Below are 16,176 nucleotides of genomic sequence, written 5' to 3'. Positions count from 1 at the left end.
TAGAAAGCTAATAGGAAGAAGGGGGATGAAAGAAGAAAACATCGGCGAATGGATTAAAATTGAAAATTAGCAAAAATTTATTATCGATAATTAGTCGACAGCGTCGATTTTCGAGTCATGTCCGATGCCGGATGAATCTCCGATCTCGGGAGCACGACGAGATCGAAAAGAGAGCACGGTCGACTAGAGAGGCTGGAGACGTGGACCAGTTGTTAAATGGCGGTGTGGCGTGTTTCAGAACGAGTATCCACTAGCGACAACCGGGGCGTGAGCGAGTACGGTTGCAGCAGGAGCAGCAGCGATGTATGGTGCAGCGTGAGCGGCAGCAATGTAAGGTGCAGCGGTCTTGACGACGGCGGCTGTGGCTACAGGAGCAGCGATGTAGGGAGCTGCGGCGACCACTGGGCTCTTCACGGAGACTTTGTAGGTGTTGGCGTAGCTGGTGGCGACCGGGACGGTGTGCGCCACCGCCAGCGGCGCCGCGGCGACCACCGGCGCCGCGTGGTACGCGGCTGGTGCCAGGTAACCCGGTGCAGGTGCAGGTGCAGGAGCAGGAGCAGCCAAGGCACAGGCGAACACGGCGAACAGAGCGACGAATTTGTACATGGTTGCGGAGATGTGTGGTTACTCGACGAGGAGAGTTTTGAAGTTTCGTGCTATAACAGCTGAGATCGCTGAGAGCAGAATGATGCTTGACTAGTCGAACCGCTGCCCTTTTATTCCTCCGAGTTGACCTCTCCCACCAAGAACGCGTTCCTCCAGCCGATTCGGCTCCGCTAGTCCTCAACGAGACTGTCCTACTACTTTCCACTACCTTCGCTGCTAGACGTATTCAGGGTCTTTTCGCGTTTCGTTTCGTACTCCATGTAGGGAGAACATTGTCAAGGACCGTGTATCTTGATCTGGATCCGCGTGCAACGTACCCGAAAGACCCCGGCATCGTTTTTGCGTTTCGGCCCATTGCCGATACCAACGATCCTGCGACACACCACAGTTCCTTATCGTCCCCTTGGCATCGCGAAGATGGAGATGTACGTGGACGCTCTAGTTGGAATCTCGTTACGAGGTACCACCAGCGTACCAGAGTTTACTTTGCTCGCTTACGAAAAGGAACGGCCGTGTCGGCCGATTATAGGATCCAGCCGCGATGTCTATAACGGGCAAATAACCCTTGTATTTCTAGATGATTTCAGTTAGCTAAGCCGACCGTTCGCTAATTAATACACGCGAATCCCATCCCGTAATCCGGTCTCTATTTCCACGATAACGTAACGCACCTGTACCGATCGAAGTTAATACCGATACCGATTACGTTATACGGCGTGTTTACTTCGAGCAGCCACGCTGTTGAGTAACAATTGGTAAGCCGTGTTTTAACGCCCACTCCGTGGCGTTCCGAAACGCGTCGCGACGCATACAGACGCGCGTCGTTTAGGGTGGCCGGCCGGTCGGTTAGCAAGCCGAAGACGAAAGAAACAGGGACGTTGTGACACCGTTTGCGAAAGCACGAACGAGCGACATGATTCCTCGCGATCCACGCGCTCGTTTTCTTAATTCACCAGGCGTCTGCAATTCTTTCCGGAACCAGTATGCCTCGTCTAAATTTCTCCCTCTCTCTCCTATTTGACAACGACAGGCCGCGCATTTCGTAGCAAGGTCGCGTTTCGTAAACGTTGCTCTTTGCTTCGGTGAACGCCATCCGACAAAGTTCGACCTCCACGAGCTTCCATTTTTTCTTTTTTTTTCATATTTTATTTTCTCCGGTTTCGTCCTTCGTCGCGGCGCTTCTATGGGTTTTGGCTGTCGGGAATGGCGGATCGGCGGAGGTCGAATCGGTACGAAAAGGTCCGATACGAGATCGCCGATAGCCTAGCAACGCCCAAATCCGGAAGGCCTTGGCCTCCCGTCAGATATCGTGCAAAGACTTTCGGATTACGGCACCAGGACAAGATTTTCGGACCTCTCCCGAGCGTCGTCGAAAAGCAACCAGTTCTTCCAGATGGGGGATGCTCGGCTATAAAAGTGGCGGACGTCGCCGAGAATCGGATCACTCGCGATTCATAGCGATCGCGAGCAATGTCGCGTCACGAAGCGTATCGCTGGCGAGGATTGGACGGGCGTTGGCTAGTCATCCGCGATTATCGCCTGGCTCGAAATAAGGCGCTGGTTCGCCGTTGCATCACGACCGATGGCTATCGCTCGCGGACGTTGCGATAGCACGCGCGCGCACGCTCGCTTTCGTTACGATTATCGTCGATAACGAACACGGTGGTTGGCTCACGATTCGTTTATTTTCTGCTCGACTTTGTTTCCACGCGTCGCCGCGTTACGCTAGATCGAATTCTTGTCACTTGGACGAACGGATTTCCAGTAATCGATAGCGACGGTCTATTTTCATCTGCCTCGGTTATATTTGCATGCACGTAACTGATGCTTATCACCACCTGTTCGGTGCACATACTTACGGTTACATATTAGACTCGCGTTAAATACGGCTTTGCGTCCGAATTACATGCATAACGTTATGATGCGAATGCTCGGTGAAGGGAGTAAAGTCGTAAGGGATAAAATTGGAACGGACTGAAACGTGAGAGTCGGTAGGAAGAAATTACGAACAGGAGAGCCGGGGAAAGATGTATATACCCGATAAATAACCAGCAATGCGAGACTTGAACGCAAACCGCGAATGTAGTAATTCTCGTCGAGACCTCGACCGATGTAGCGAATGTAGAACGCCAAAGCCCGTGAAAGAACCGCGAACCACTCTCGGGTATAACAACGCCGTTGACAATGTTATCGTTTCATTCTCTCGCAGGACGTTCGATGATTCATGGCCGATCGTTGAAGCTTCGACGTATGTACGCTTTCGTCATTGATGCACCAGCGTTTATCGCATGCGAGGGAACACGCCAACGTTCATAGACGCGTGAGAAACTTTCCCGCTAAACGGATCAAGGGAAACACTCGTTACGCGTTTTCGACATGCACCATCCATTTACCGACTGTTCATCGAATTTATTGAAAATAATAATTTGCCAAGAAGGAATATTCATCGTGGTCAATTTTACATGGTATATTGAGGAAACGTTGGTTGATGCGCCTTTAAAGATACATTAACGCTGACTTAAAGAGGACGGATGAATTCTAGGTGGGAAAAGGATGAGGTGGAAGAGTCGAACGTGTAGAGAGACAATGAAATCTATTTTAAACGCAATACCAGTTTGTACGATACATGAATATTTTTATAAGGAACGGAACTTGTACTATATATATATATACTTTAAGGGATAATTCAACCTCAGGGTTGTTCACCCTCGCCCTCCTCCTCTTCGTCGAATTCTCCTTCTTCCTCGGCGGTGGCTTCTTGATATTGCTGGTACTCGGAAACCAAGTCGTTCATATTGCTCTCAGCTTCGGTGAATTCCATTTCATCCATGCCCTCTCCGGTGTACCAGTGCAGGAAGGCCTTCCGTCTGAACATCGCCGTAAATTGTTCCGACACTCTCTTGAATAATTCCTAAATTCGACGAGACAGAGACTCGCGTAATTATTCCCATCGCGATGATTAAATTCCACGATTAACGCCTCCATTTACCTGAATCGCCGTCGAATTTCCGATAAAAGTTGCCGACATTTTTAATCCGCGAGGAGGAATGTCGCAGACAGCGGTTTTCACGTTGCTGGGAATCCACTCGACGAAGTAACTACTGTTTTTGTTCTGAATGTTGAGCATTTGCTCGTCCACCTCTTTCATCGACATTCTTCCCCGAAAGACGGCAGCCACCGTCAGATAACGTCCGTGACGAGGATCGCATGCCGCCATCATGTTCTTCGCGTCGAACATTTGTTGCGTGAGTTCCGGTACCGTGAGAGCTCTGTACTGCTGCGAACCTCTGTCTCGAAGGAAAACGATCAAAGTTACGAATTTCTTCCCAAACGAATGATCGATTCACGCTATCGGAAGGAGAGCAAACGAAGCTATACGATACCTGGAGGTCAGAGGTGCGAAACCAGGGATAAAGAAGTGTAGTCGTGGGAAAGGTACCATATTTACAGCGAGTTTGCGCAAGTCAGCGTTCAGCTGGCCAGGGAATCTCAAACACGTGGTCACTCCGCTGAGCGTAGCGCTTACCAAGTGATTCAAATCACCGTAAGTCGGCGTGGTTAACTTTAGAGTACGGAAGCAAATGTCGTAAAGAGCTTCGTTGTCGATGCAGTAAGACTCGTCCGTATTTTCCACCAGTTGATGCACCGACAGGGTGCAGTTGTAAGGTTCGACCACGGTGTCCGATACCTGCAGGCACGTAACGTTCGCTTTTACGATCCTACGTGTCAAAGGAGAAAGGGCTGCGCAAGCAGGGGAAGAATAAAGAATACCTTCGGAGATGGTACCACGCTAAACGTCATCATAATTCTATCCGGATATTCTTCGCGAATCTTCGAAATAAGCAGCGTTCCCATACCGGCGCCCGTTCCACCGCCGAGAGAATGAGTCAGTTGAAATCCTTGCAAACAGTCGCAGCTCTCGGCTTCCTTGCGTACCACGTCGAGAACGGAATCGACGAGCTCTGCACCCTCGGTGTAGTGCCCTTTGGCCCAATTATTCCCAGCACCGCTCTGTCCAAAAACAAAATTGTCCGGTCGGAATATTTGACCGAACGGTCCAGAGCGTACCGCGTCCATGGTGCCAGGCTCCAGGTCCACCAGGATCGCTCTAGGAACATACTTTCCCCCGGACGCTTCGTTGTAATAAACGTTTATGCGTTCTAACTGGAGATCGGAGTCGCCGTGATAGGTGCCGGTAGGGTCGATGCCATGTTCGTCGGAGATCACTTCCCAAAACTGTCGAGAACGAATGAGTCTAGATGATCGACGAGGAACACCGACGAGAAAACTCGCGAGATACCTTGGCTCCTATTTGATTGCCGCATTGACCAGCTTGCAGATGGGCGATTTCACGCATCTTTCCGACCTCTTCTCACTCTCTTCCTCTGCTCTCGATCTGCTTTTCGCTTCTCACCGACACTTTCCGTGCACCTCTTCCCTGTCTCCACTGCTCTATTGCTTCTATCTTGTACCTGGAATGCTGGAGAAATTGCTCTGAAGCGACGAGCTTGTCTCTAGCGCGTATACGACGTGGAAAAGTACGAAATCGGCGACAGCTATTAAACGAGTCGTCGTTTGTTTCACGGTTGCCTTGGATTTCCTCCCTTTGCTCGTTTGTTTCGCCAACTTCGCGATTCTATCGCTTCCTATCTCTCTCTTCTTTCTTTTCCCCTACCTCCACCTTCGACACCTCCTCGTTCGAGATCGGGAACGAGATCGAGAATCTTCGACTTTTTAACCTCGTATGCAAAATCACGACGAGAGAGAGAGAGAGAGAGAGGGTAGCAGGGTAAATTAGACAGACAAGATAAGTATTTTCAGAGAGATAAAACGTTTTTATTGTTTTTTGCAAAATGGAAAGCGGGTAGAAGATTGGTCTATCCTATCGGTAAGGTAAGAGAGGAAGGCGGGAAGCAAGGAGAGAACGAGGAGTGAAACATCCTGAAACGTCGGCAGCATCCATTTGTATTCCAGATCAATGACATTCGCTGAGGTCCAGGATCTTGGTCCGGTGGTGGGGACGGTAGTATCGAAGGTTAGTGAGTGGTTTCACGGTTGGGATGGCCATTGCGTTGGATCGTAACCGGATGTTTCGCTGGACGGTCTGTCCTCGAATGGTAACATCGGGTCGGTACAGTTTTCAGCGTCTACCAGCGACGAAAGCTGCAGCTGGAAGGCTGTGATAAGCGAGCGGAGCTGCGGCGTGGGCGATCACAGGGCTAGCGATGTACGGTGCAGCGACCGCATGATTAACCGCGTGTGCGTTGTAGCTGGTCGCGTAGGTTCCGACCGTCAAAGCTGCTGGGACCGGTGCAGCGAACGCTGCTGGGACCGCTGCTGGGACTGCCGCTGGCAATAAACCGGCCGAGCAGGCGGCGACGAATCCAGCGAGAAGAACCTTCGATAAATAAACGAAAAAACCAATTTTAGTCCATTTTAGTTCGAACTCTCGAGATATACTTTCAAACCGTGGTGCGTTTTTTGGCAAACCGAGGAATCTCGATCGGCAATTGCCAGTCACCACTGTCGAGTAACTTACCAGGAATTTCATGGCGAACATTTTTGCTTGGTGATAGGCTCGAGTGTGTTTCGAGTGGATCGCAATGGACAACTGTACTGTCATGGGGATTAGTTAGAGCTCTTTTATAGTCAGTTTCGTCCGGGAATATACTCCCACTACGATCATGTTCGTAACACTGGTTCGCGGCACGATGCGACAGAAACATGCTTCTGCATACCGGATTACCTTTGCTCGTTTTAGGCCACGCCTGCGATTACCAACGGTAACCCGTCTCTATGGCCAAATCTGACCTTCTTTCTTTTTCCCTATCTCTACCCTTGCCTCGTGGTTCCTGATCGAGTTGCGCCACGCGGCTCCTCGGTGTCGTTCACCGCGGGTACCTCGTCTTCCAACGTCCTTTGTCTAGACATTTTGCTCTCGCGACCAACGTATACCGCGAATCCTCGTTCTGAGAGAACGTCTCGCGTTAGAGCAGAACGAGGAGAAGTTTTGACAATCTCCACTCGCAGTCGGCACTGTCTTAGGATGAGTTATTTCGCTGGGCCACGTGCATTTGCTATTCCGATCTCATTGGGACGTTGCACGCAGACGAAATCCTTTATTTCGCTTAAATGGACTGATCGAATGCACTCTTCGAGGTACGTCTCTCCGTGATCCTGAAATTGTCGCAACCGCAACGAAGATCTCGAAATCGTTTGAGATTCGGTTTCGATTCGGTGTGATATACGTTTGGGTGCGGCTCATGTTCGTTCTAAATACGAAACGCGGTCGTACGTTTGCGTTAACGACGGTTGGGACATCGCAAGTTTCGAAGATCGTCGAACGTGCCTCGAATTTCCGACTGGAAACGTCGACTTGTTCATCAACTCGTTGCTCGCAACTTTCCCTTGCTTCATCGATACGGAATACCGTATCGTCGAACTCCGCTCTTGACCCCGAACGCTGATCCTACATTTTAATATTTATTTCGTCCGATACTCGAGCAATCTAATTTTCTCGTGGCGTATCGGGAACACATGGACGACGCAATTTATGAAAGCGTACGTGCCGAGTAGAAAAATACACAGCGAGACAAATCTGTCAATTTCTCACGAACTAACGATCGAGGTAACGATCAACGAAGGTTCTGTCGTTATTAAAAATCGTTTATTGCGATGCTCGTGACAGAAGGGTTGAACATTCGTTCATCGTGCAACGTAGGACGGAACCCTTTTCACGATTCCAAACGCGTAAGAAATTTATCCAGACGGTATCGTAGAATAGTTCACGGAGAGTCGGTAATTACGGTAATAATCTCGCGATGCGTGTAGCACAGCATCCTCCGCAGCATCTCGGGCTTCCCTAAACAATGAATAGGAGGATGCAACCGTTTCGACACGGGTTCCGTAGACTGTGAAGATCAGAAATAGATGGAAATATGTATAATTTCTATTATCATCGATGGCTCAAGGATCTCTCGCTATCGCGATTACCACGAGCAGACCTCTTTCCTATTTACTGGAGCGTTAAATCTTTTACTCCGTTCTATTTATCCCGTTTATCCTTCTAGTTATCCAAGCAGCTGACATGGTGCGTGGAGCGTGAGAAATAGCAAGCATCGGTGAGAAGATGGATGACAGAAACTTAACAGTCTAGCATCGAGTAACGATAAAAGGATGAAAGGTAGAAGGTAGGCAAGGAGACGAAGAGGTAGAAGTACACATTGTTTGCTTTCGTTTAAAACTGCGTTTTATTCGATAAAAACGAGAATCTTAAAAGGTAATAATTCAGATGGACAGTCGTATCAGGGTGGTCGCAACGTGGACGGGATCAGAATGCGAGTGGCGCAGCATGAGCGGCAAAGGCGATCGGTGCAGGTACGGCATGGACGGCTGCAGGTACGGCTGCATGTACGGCCGCAGGTAGAGCCGCAGGTACAGCCGCGGCATAAGCCGCGAGTGGTGCAGCAGCGAACGTGTTATAGTTCCTAGCCACGACTTGACTGCTTCTAGCCGTTACGATGGGTGCTGGAAGAGCTGCCACTGCCGCTGGTGCTGCAACCAGAGGTCCGGAGACCAGAGGGGCGGTATGGAGTACTCCTGCAGACGCCATAGCTGCCATGAGGAGGAAGCACTGGAAATCGAGAGAAAATATCGGTCAGAAAGGGAACCTTTTCCCAGCAGTTTTCGTAGCAACGAACACGGTATAGCTAGAAGCTAGACCAAGTCGAAGCGAAGTCGGTGACAACCACTTACCGCGATCTTGATCATGTTGAGCTTGTGTTCGATTCGGCTGGTGAGCGATGAGTGCAGAATCGACGAAGCCTCCTCACTTTATACCAATGTCCACCGCGTTGGGGCGGTCGACTTACGAAAAGTTGATGAGCGGCTTGCGAAAGTCTCGACCTCCTCGGTGTAGTCACCTGCTTCGTATCAGTTTCGTTGCTCGCGCTCGCATTGGAATGCCGGACGCGAGTCGCCGCGTTTTCGCGCGCTACTCCTCCTCCGCCGCCGCCTCGTCTATCGTATTTTCAAACTGCTCGCGTTTGCCAGCTATCACTCGCAACAAATGGATCGATCGATTTCGATGACCTTGATCGAAAGAGAAGCACAGGACGGACACTTCCATGAGTATCGTGGAATTACGTAAGCAACCACGCCGAGCAATTGTATAACCCTCTCGACTACGTGCCCGTCCGGTTGGAACGCATAACAAGGTTATAATGCCGGCCGAGTGATTACGCGGATCGTTCTGCTTCCCACACGATTTATCCGCGGCTATACTTTCGTTTAGTTTTTCATCCTTTCTCGTTGCTTTTGATCTAACTCCTCCTCCCTGCCTCTCGCTCCGTCCCGCCGTCTAAGCTATCCGTTTCCCTCGTCTGACTCGGTTATCCCGTAATCTATCCGTTCCATTCGATTAATGAAAAAAAATTCTTCGACTAGCCGGCTTTTTTGTGTCCCAAGGTTTTTCTCCGATCGTTGTATCTCGTTTCGATCGATTCTTTTCTATGCCGTTCACTCGCTCGGTCCGGTCATTCGCATCTCTTCTCTGCTTTCGCGTTTTGCTCTCTTCGTCTTTTTCTCCTGTGCCACAAGGCTGCACAGCTCCAAGGTAAGGCGAACGCTTTTTTCTCAAGTTCAAGTTCGTCGAGTCCGGGTGAGATCGGTGAACGCCGTTTCCCCTTTCAGTCGATGCGTCTCGCATCTCTATATCGAGGGGATACCACACGCTCTCGGTACTCTCGCTAATTTCGTCAAGCCGGTAATACGTTTTAATCCCCGATATGATTCTCCGTCTTTGTTTTTCCGCTCTCGCTCACCGAGCATCCCAGCCTGCTCTCGGCGAGGGCGAAGAGATAAACTATCTCGCGGATGTTGCCGATTATGCCGAGCAAGTTCAAAGATCGCGGTGCTTTGCACGCAGCCGGTAAAACCGTCGAACGATGTGTTTGGATCGTCGATCGTTTTTCGAAGTTGCAAGGATAACGTGGTGGTGGAGAAAAGGGGAAAACCTGTTTGCGTTGGGCGGAAAAAAGTTGTTCGAATGCAGACTTGAAAAAGAAGGAAATGACTCGTATTGTTGGGACACGCCTGGTCCCGTGCGAGTCGTAACCTTGAAGAAATCCGCGATTCGCCGGTAGTTGGTCGGTACACGGGAAAACCTTTCCAGAGAGCTACAAAGGAAGAAGTGGATTGGTCGGCCGGTGGAAAAAATTCTACGTACCAACAAGAAGGAAGCGAGTGTCTCGTTCATGGTCTGCTTCGAAGACCGGCTGTTGCCCTTCGTGGAATACCGGAGATGGGTAAAAGGAACGAGATGCAGGGAGATGGGCAAAAGGAAGGGGGATGTAGAAAGATGAGAATCTTTGTCGCGGTTTCCCCTATATAAGCAGCGATTCCTCGGGAATTGAGGTATAATCGTCTCAGCTTGTACGCAGTGTATCCATACGTCCCAAGTAACCATGTTCAAAACGGTGAGTGCGAGCGACCTAGAGTCGGATGGTCCTAGTGTACGCGTCTGACGAGGTTACCTAGAAGGTAAGCACCAGAAAGGATCTCTTCTGTTAATCCAACTATTTCACGACAGCTGTTGTTCGCCGGATTGTTGGCTGTCGCGTTGGCGGCACCATCGCCAGTTCCTGCACCAACCCCGGCTCCGGCACCGGCACCGGCACCCTTGAGTAATGCGGCTTTGATCACTGCTCCACTCGCTGGCCCGGCTCTTCTCTCCAACATCGGCGCACCCCTTCTCTACTCTAGTTATCCGGCACCTCTTCCTCTCGCCAGTTACGCACCCTCCGCGCCTTACATCTACAAGAGCTACGTCTACTAATCACCGATAAGGCGCAACACAGATCAATCGATCGACCGACCGATCAACCGATCGATCAAACGACTGAACCGAACAATCGAGCAATCAACCGATCGACTCATATCCTCATCTTGAAAAATCAATAATCGCATCTTTGTACTTTCCCCGAAGTATCATCCGTGCTTCGATTCTCCACCAATGTTCTGTACTTTTAGACTCGATATCAATAAAACCGTTTAATCTTTCCCGACGTCCCGCATCTACCTTTTCGCGATTATTTGCCTTCTCGTTAATGAGAATCTAACGAGCACAGCTCGTTACGCGATTGGTTGTTACTCTATAAATCCAATTACATAAGAATGGACGTAGGCGTGACCACACTCCGAATAATCGTTCTCCACCCACTTATGTCATATAAATATGTGCGTGTATTTGAATACACGTTCATATATGTATGTACTCCTAAGTGCAATACAATCGATTAAACGATTGTCGCACTGTCGTTCGGATCGACAGAATTCTATACCTTACGCGGAAGGGATCTTCCTTATCGTTCCTCGGATAAATTCGCGTCCTCTTCCCCTTGGGTCACTTCGTCCGCGATATTGCGCGAGACTCGCGGTAAGGAGAAATCGGTAAGGAGATCCAACAACGTAAACATCGTCAAGCTCGGGCAGGCTCGTGGCTAATTTTCGGTCACGGCCTTCTGCCTCAGTTACGCGTTATTCTTCGCCGTGCTCGGACGAGATGTCTCGACGAGTGATCGAATCTGTTTCTATTATGGCACGAGGCACCGGAACTTGAGTCGTACGACAGTGGACGCGTGCATCCGATCGCGAGTGACTTGGTCGCGTGTGGCGAGAAGAACCGTCGATCTCCACGATTTCCACGAGATCGGTAACGAGTTTCTGCACTTTCAGTAACTAGCCTGTGACTCGGTTCGACGGAACCAAGTTCGCGTTGCCTCCCGTGGATATTTCCAAAGGTCAAAGGAATCGGTCGCAATTGTTCTCCTTATCACGGCCAAACTTCGGGGGTGAAATTCATCATTGATGACGAGGGAGTCGTTACATTACATGGAAATCGAGCAAGGCCATCGGCGGCCTTTTGTTTCTACGAACGACGAGTCAATTACGCAGCCGGCAACAACAATACCGGATCGTTACATAAAGGTAAACGCAATGCCCTCGTAGCCGTGTATGTGGTACAAAGGGGGTAGCTGCTGCTGGGTATCGTCCCTGGTCCGCTGCCACCTACACCGACACGCGTTAATTTACGGGTTGTGCTTAGGGCCGAATGTAGACGAATTTTCCGATCGACGAGGATCGCTCCGATTTTCCCGCTAAATTATCTCCGGCTTGTTGCATCACGTTGCGTCTCCGGTCGACAACGTGTTCCGCGTCTCGGTATCGTTGGCTCTGCCACATGTGTCAGCGTTTAATAACATAGAGATCGGACATTTCCTTCGTGCTCCATGGATATAGCCTGAGAACGGGTATGAGAGAAGGAACATCCGTTCGATATCCCTGGATCGAATTAGGAATCGGATAATCGAGCAGAACGATCGGGGCGCAACGCATCTTCGAAGATGCCTCTCCTGTTACTTATTCGCGTCGATATCTACGAAATTATTGATTGTCTGGGTGCATCTAGCGCTCGCGGCAATGCGATCAGCCTGCATGGTACATCCACCCCTTGGCATCGATCGTCGTGCCGAGTTCACCGACCTTTCTACTTTGAGACGCGATACAATACTTGCACTGTCCCCATTACCACCCTCTTTCGCCCTTATCAACCGGCTACGTCACTCGTTCACCAGCTCTACTCTTTCGACTGGTAATTTTGCAAAATTTTAGCGAATTCGTTTCGCCAAGTGCCTTTCGACGTATCGATCCTCCTCCGTACACTCGATTCGTCGTTTCCCGGTCGTTACGTCATTAAGAATATATCCGGGCAGCTGAAAGGAGAACGTTTAACATATTTCGGTAACCGTGGTTCCCAGCGATTTCGGTACACTCGGGTACAGAGATGTTTTAAGTTCACCGAAATATCGCGGGGTACGAATGGAGGAAAAGTCGAAGGAGGAGTGGAAGGAGACGAAGGGTCGAAAGGGCGAAAGTCGAAAATGGCGCTGAGTGGTGAATCGCATCCGGTAGCAGAATCCAAGAACCGCGTCCATCGCATTCATCCCGATATCGCGTCCTCGCGGATACGACTGGCACCCTCACGTGGTGGAGAGGACATGCGCGCACCCTCTGCAAAGCGACAGTATATAAGAGAAGACCGCGAATCTCTGAGTCTCAGTCCGCCCTCGAGAGCATACGAAATACACGTGGCAAACTCGGCCATTATCAGAGCATTGACAACGCGTGTTTGCGATTATCTGTCAAAAGATCCGTTCGATTTGGAAGGATGATCGACTGGCGGGAAACGAGGCAATCGAGCAACGAAGATAAATAAGAGAACGGAGCAGCTGGAAATAAACGGCCAACGAGGAGCAACAACGAAAGCTATAATCTTCGCAGAAGCTATAATTACGCAAGTGTGAACACGGTGAAAGAGGTGTTTTATTAACCGCATTAATTAACCGCACGCGTGACTGGAAGCGCGCGCATTTCCCCGTGTACACGGAAGAGCATGATAGAGGAGCAACGATCAAGCATAGTTAAAAGAAACTCGTGCGAATCGTAAGGGAGAAGAATTGCACGACAGAGCGACCTGGCTAACCGAACGGTGCAGATTTTCATTCGTGATCTTGATCGAGTCGACGGTGTTGGTTCGTCGTTGGGAATAATGGAAGACACGACGAGACTGACCGATCCCGAGGACGACCGTCGTCGCGAAAATCAGAAGAGCGACGCGAAGCGAAGAGTGAGTCCGACAGGGGGTCCAGGATCGTCGAAGCAGGAGTTTGGCGATGACGAGTGTAGCACGGACAGCGGGTGTAGCAGCGGCGGAAGTACCGGAAGCGCGGAGAGGCTGTCGCGTCGCGGAAGCAGCGAGCGATTATGCCGCGCCACCAGGTCACCGAGAACCCATTGCTACTTGGACCGACTTCGCGGACGACCTACTCGATCTCAGGAGAGACTTTCCGGCGTCCAAAGAAGTTCCGAACGAGTTCGAGCGAAATCTTCCCGCTCTTGGAGCCCCGGTGACGTCAGAGGTGTCGGCAGGACTTCCGAGTCTCTGTCTTATTCGTCGACTCCGTCAGACGCTCATAGCAGTACCGACAGTGATTCGCTAAAGAGATCCTCCACCGCGGACATCCTCCGAAGAGCCCTGCAAACTCTCAAGATATCCTCGAAATGGGAGGGTAAGGAGAACAAGCACGTAAAGAAGAGCCCGAAGAGAATTCTACGCAGCCCGGTAGCCTACACGTACGTCAGAGGTCTTTCCGGTCTACCAACACAGAGGGTTCCAAGAAACATGGCGCAGATGGCGATGCCGTGTTCCTGTCAAGACTCCCTTGGTCTCTACCGATAGAAAGCAATTCCGATCGACTACTCGAACCGGAACCCCTAGTCGGTTTCTACGATTCGCCTAGGTTCATTCTTCCTCTACCGATTCACCTGATTCAATTCTCTCTCATTGCATTGTCCATTTCGCGTGTCATCGTGCGATCGTTTCGACATAGATCGCGCAAATAATCAACAACGGACCCTCCAATCTTGGACCATTTTTTGCGAACCACGTGTCTATTCGTACGATCCACCAAATTCGTACTCCACGCTTTCCTTTCGTACTTTCTACTTCCTTTTCGAACCGCGGCTAAATTTTTGCCGCCATTTTCTCAAACCTCGACCAAGCATTTTGAGCGGATCAAAATGTACACGAGTCTACACAGTGATACGAGCGAAGTACGTAATCGCGACGAGTCGAAAATTCGCCAGACGAAATCGACCACGCGTCTCGCGTCGTTTTCCCTCTTCTTTTCGCTCTCTCGAGGACCTCGCCGAACCAAATCCCCAACGCGTTTCTTCCCTCGAGAATCGGTTGGATTTCGTCGGCCGTGTCTGATCGGGAATCAAAGAGGGCGAGAAGATTTCGGGGAAGTCGCGTTCGTCGTAGATAGAGGTGCGTCGATGTACCGCGTTTTCTGTTGTTACTCTCTTATTCGTAAACGAAATAGATCACGTAGAAAGAACGTAGTCGTGCAAGCATGTATGTATCTTTTGTAGCAAACGTTTTAGTACTCGATAAAACATGTACACTAGCGATACCAGTTACGTAATACGTGAGCAAATTCGATAGTTGACGACTATTTCGGTCGCAGGTACAAAGCAGAATAATATGTACGCTATATATATAGCGAGAGAGGGAGAGTGTGTGTGAGAGAGAGAGAGAGAGAGAGAGAGAGAGAGAAAAGAGAAGAGTTAAGAGTATTAAACGTGTACCGATACGATACGACCATTCGACGATCTTTCTTATACGTGGACCTTCTTTGTCGAATTCGCAACGAGGCACATTCTCAACGCGCTTCTATCGAAATAGCATTTCGCGAAAGGATGATACATTATCACGATACACGAGTCAATTACGCGGACGTGTCGAGATGAACGGATAGGAGCGAGTGTTCAACGAAAGAAAACGAAATCAAGTGAAACGAAACTAAACGCTAGCGATCTCGCGCGATCCTTATCGCCAACCATCCGACGTAACGTTCAGTCGTGGATACTTCAAATAGATTAGAATTACTTGTCCTTTAAGGGTACTTTTAAAACATATCACTTTTCGCAGACACGATTTTCGTTCAGCGCAACCGCATTCGCTCGAGACCGGGAAATTCGGGCGTGCCTTACTGGTACGATAAACGACAAATAGCAAATGACAGCCTTTCGGCGAGTGTGACGAGCAGAAGAAGGAACGAATCGTCACGTTTCGACTCGATAGAGATATCGAGGGGCAAGTCCGGTGAGTGAAACGGTTGCAACGAATCGAATCCGACTAAAACGTGGCAAAGGAATATCTCTTTCTTAAACTGTCGTCGAAAGTTCTCATTTACGCGAAGGCGAACGTAATCGCGGAATTTGTACGCGATTTTTCAGTGCCTTGTAAATATCTACCGCGTGGTTACACGATGCATCGTGAAACAATTGGCACACGGAAAACAGGTGTACGATATCTAGCGAGGGGAAACAAGTAAAACACGCCTAACGAGTACCTTCGCGAATTCGAATTCGCGTATGCGCAATGATTCTCGCGCGAAAATCTGTCAACGGAAGGGCGAGAGAATGCGAGAAATACAGATTCTCAGAACTGAATGTTTTATATTAAGTATTACCTATGTCGATACTACTCGTAGTTTACGTTTCAAATAAACGTTTTTCATTCAAACTGTCCACGTTTATCGTCCCTCTGAATCTCTGCGATCCTATTTACCAATGCTATTATGGTCCCCGTTTCGTTTCGCAACCCGTATCCGGAAGAGATCCAGGCTAAGACGCTGTCCAGAAAAAGAGGAAAGAAAAGAAGAAAGAACGGGTAGGGATTTAAAGGTGAAAATATCGTTACCCCTTTGAAACAGTCCGGATAAGGAGCAGTTCCGGGTGCACGTCGGAAAATACCATAGGGATGAGGGGAATCAGGAGTCAGCCCGGGTGATCCGTATGCAACGTGCCCGTACCGGAACACGATTTGCGGAAAGACGTGGAAACGTGGAAGGACGTCCCTGGTCCGTTTATAGCTACGGCCATGACAGAATCAACGAGTGACCCACTTGCAGGGGTTTGCACCCCGTGACGTCACTCCAGGCAAGC

At 49.8% G+C, this 16,176-nt stretch overlaps 6 protein-coding genes across 6 annotated transcripts; 2 read left to right on the top strand and 4 right to left on the bottom strand.

Moving 5' to 3' along the window:
• Positions 1 to 205: 205 nt before the first annotated feature.
• Positions 206 to 659, bottom strand: LOC108555881 (cuticle protein 38-like). Its single transcript, XM_017911736.1, has one exon. The coding sequence runs from the start codon at positions 604 to 606 to the stop codon at positions 235 to 237; it is 372 nt and encodes a 123-aa protein (XP_017767225.1). The 5' UTR covers positions 607 to 659; the 3' UTR covers positions 206 to 234.
• A 2,639-nt stretch (positions 660 to 3,298) lies between these two features.
• LOC108555829 (tubulin beta chain) lies at positions 3,299 to 4,963 on the bottom strand. The gene is made up of 5 exons (XM_017911655.1): positions 4,907 to 4,963; positions 4,378 to 4,842; positions 3,990 to 4,294; positions 3,596 to 3,893; positions 3,299 to 3,517 (listed from the first exon to the last, which is right to left on the bottom strand). Exons 1-5 carry the CDS (start codon positions 4,961 to 4,963, stop codon positions 3,299 to 3,301), a joined length of 1,344 nt encoding a protein of 447 aa, XP_017767144.1.
• Positions 4,964 to 5,473: 510 nt separating this feature from the next.
• Positions 5,474 to 6,204, bottom strand: LOC108555863 (uncharacterized). Its single transcript, XM_017911705.1, has 2 exons — positions 6,146 to 6,204; positions 5,474 to 6,004 (listed from the first exon to the last, which is right to left on the bottom strand). The coding sequence occupies exons 1-2, from the start codon at positions 6,164 to 6,166 to the stop codon at positions 5,747 to 5,749; spliced, it is 279 nt and encodes a 92-aa protein (XP_017767194.1). The 5' UTR covers positions 6,167 to 6,204; the 3' UTR covers positions 5,474 to 5,746.
• A 1,704-nt stretch (positions 6,205 to 7,908) lies between these two features.
• Positions 7,909 to 8,487, bottom strand: LOC108555864 (pupal cuticle protein C1B). The gene is made up of 2 exons (XM_017911707.1): positions 8,362 to 8,487; positions 7,909 to 8,239 (listed from the first exon to the last, which is right to left on the bottom strand). The coding sequence occupies exons 1-2, from the start codon at positions 8,374 to 8,376 to the stop codon at positions 7,937 to 7,939; spliced, it is 318 nt and encodes a 105-aa protein (XP_017767196.1). The 5' UTR covers positions 8,377 to 8,487; the 3' UTR covers positions 7,909 to 7,936.
• A 1,553-nt stretch (positions 8,488 to 10,040) lies between these two features.
• LOC108555866 (Neuropeptide-like precursor 3) lies at positions 10,041 to 10,608 on the top strand. Its single transcript, XM_017911709.1, has 2 exons — positions 10,041 to 10,082; positions 10,196 to 10,608. The coding sequence occupies exons 1-2, from the start codon at positions 10,071 to 10,073 to the stop codon at positions 10,439 to 10,441; spliced, it is 258 nt and encodes an 85-aa protein (XP_017767198.1). The 5' UTR covers positions 10,041 to 10,070; the 3' UTR covers positions 10,442 to 10,608.
• Positions 10,609 to 13,213: 2,605 nt separating this feature from the next.
• LOC108555867 (uncharacterized) lies at positions 13,214 to 13,903 on the top strand. Its single transcript, XM_017911710.1, has one exon. It carries the CDS (start codon positions 13,214 to 13,216, stop codon positions 13,901 to 13,903), a length of 690 nt encoding a protein of 229 aa, XP_017767199.1.
• The last annotated feature ends 2,273 nt before the right edge of the window (positions 13,904 to 16,176 follow it).

The sequence above is a fragment of the Eufriesea mexicana genome, unplaced genomic scaffold (assembly GCF_001483705.2).
Source record: "Eufriesea mexicana isolate 0111107269 unplaced genomic scaffold, ASM148370v2 scaffold305, whole genome shotgun sequence".
NCBI lineage: Eukaryota > Metazoa > Arthropoda > Insecta > Hymenoptera > Apidae > Eufriesea > Eufriesea mexicana.
The sequence above is the reverse complement of the archived record's forward strand: the minus strand, read 5'-3'. Positions and strand labels throughout refer to the sequence as shown.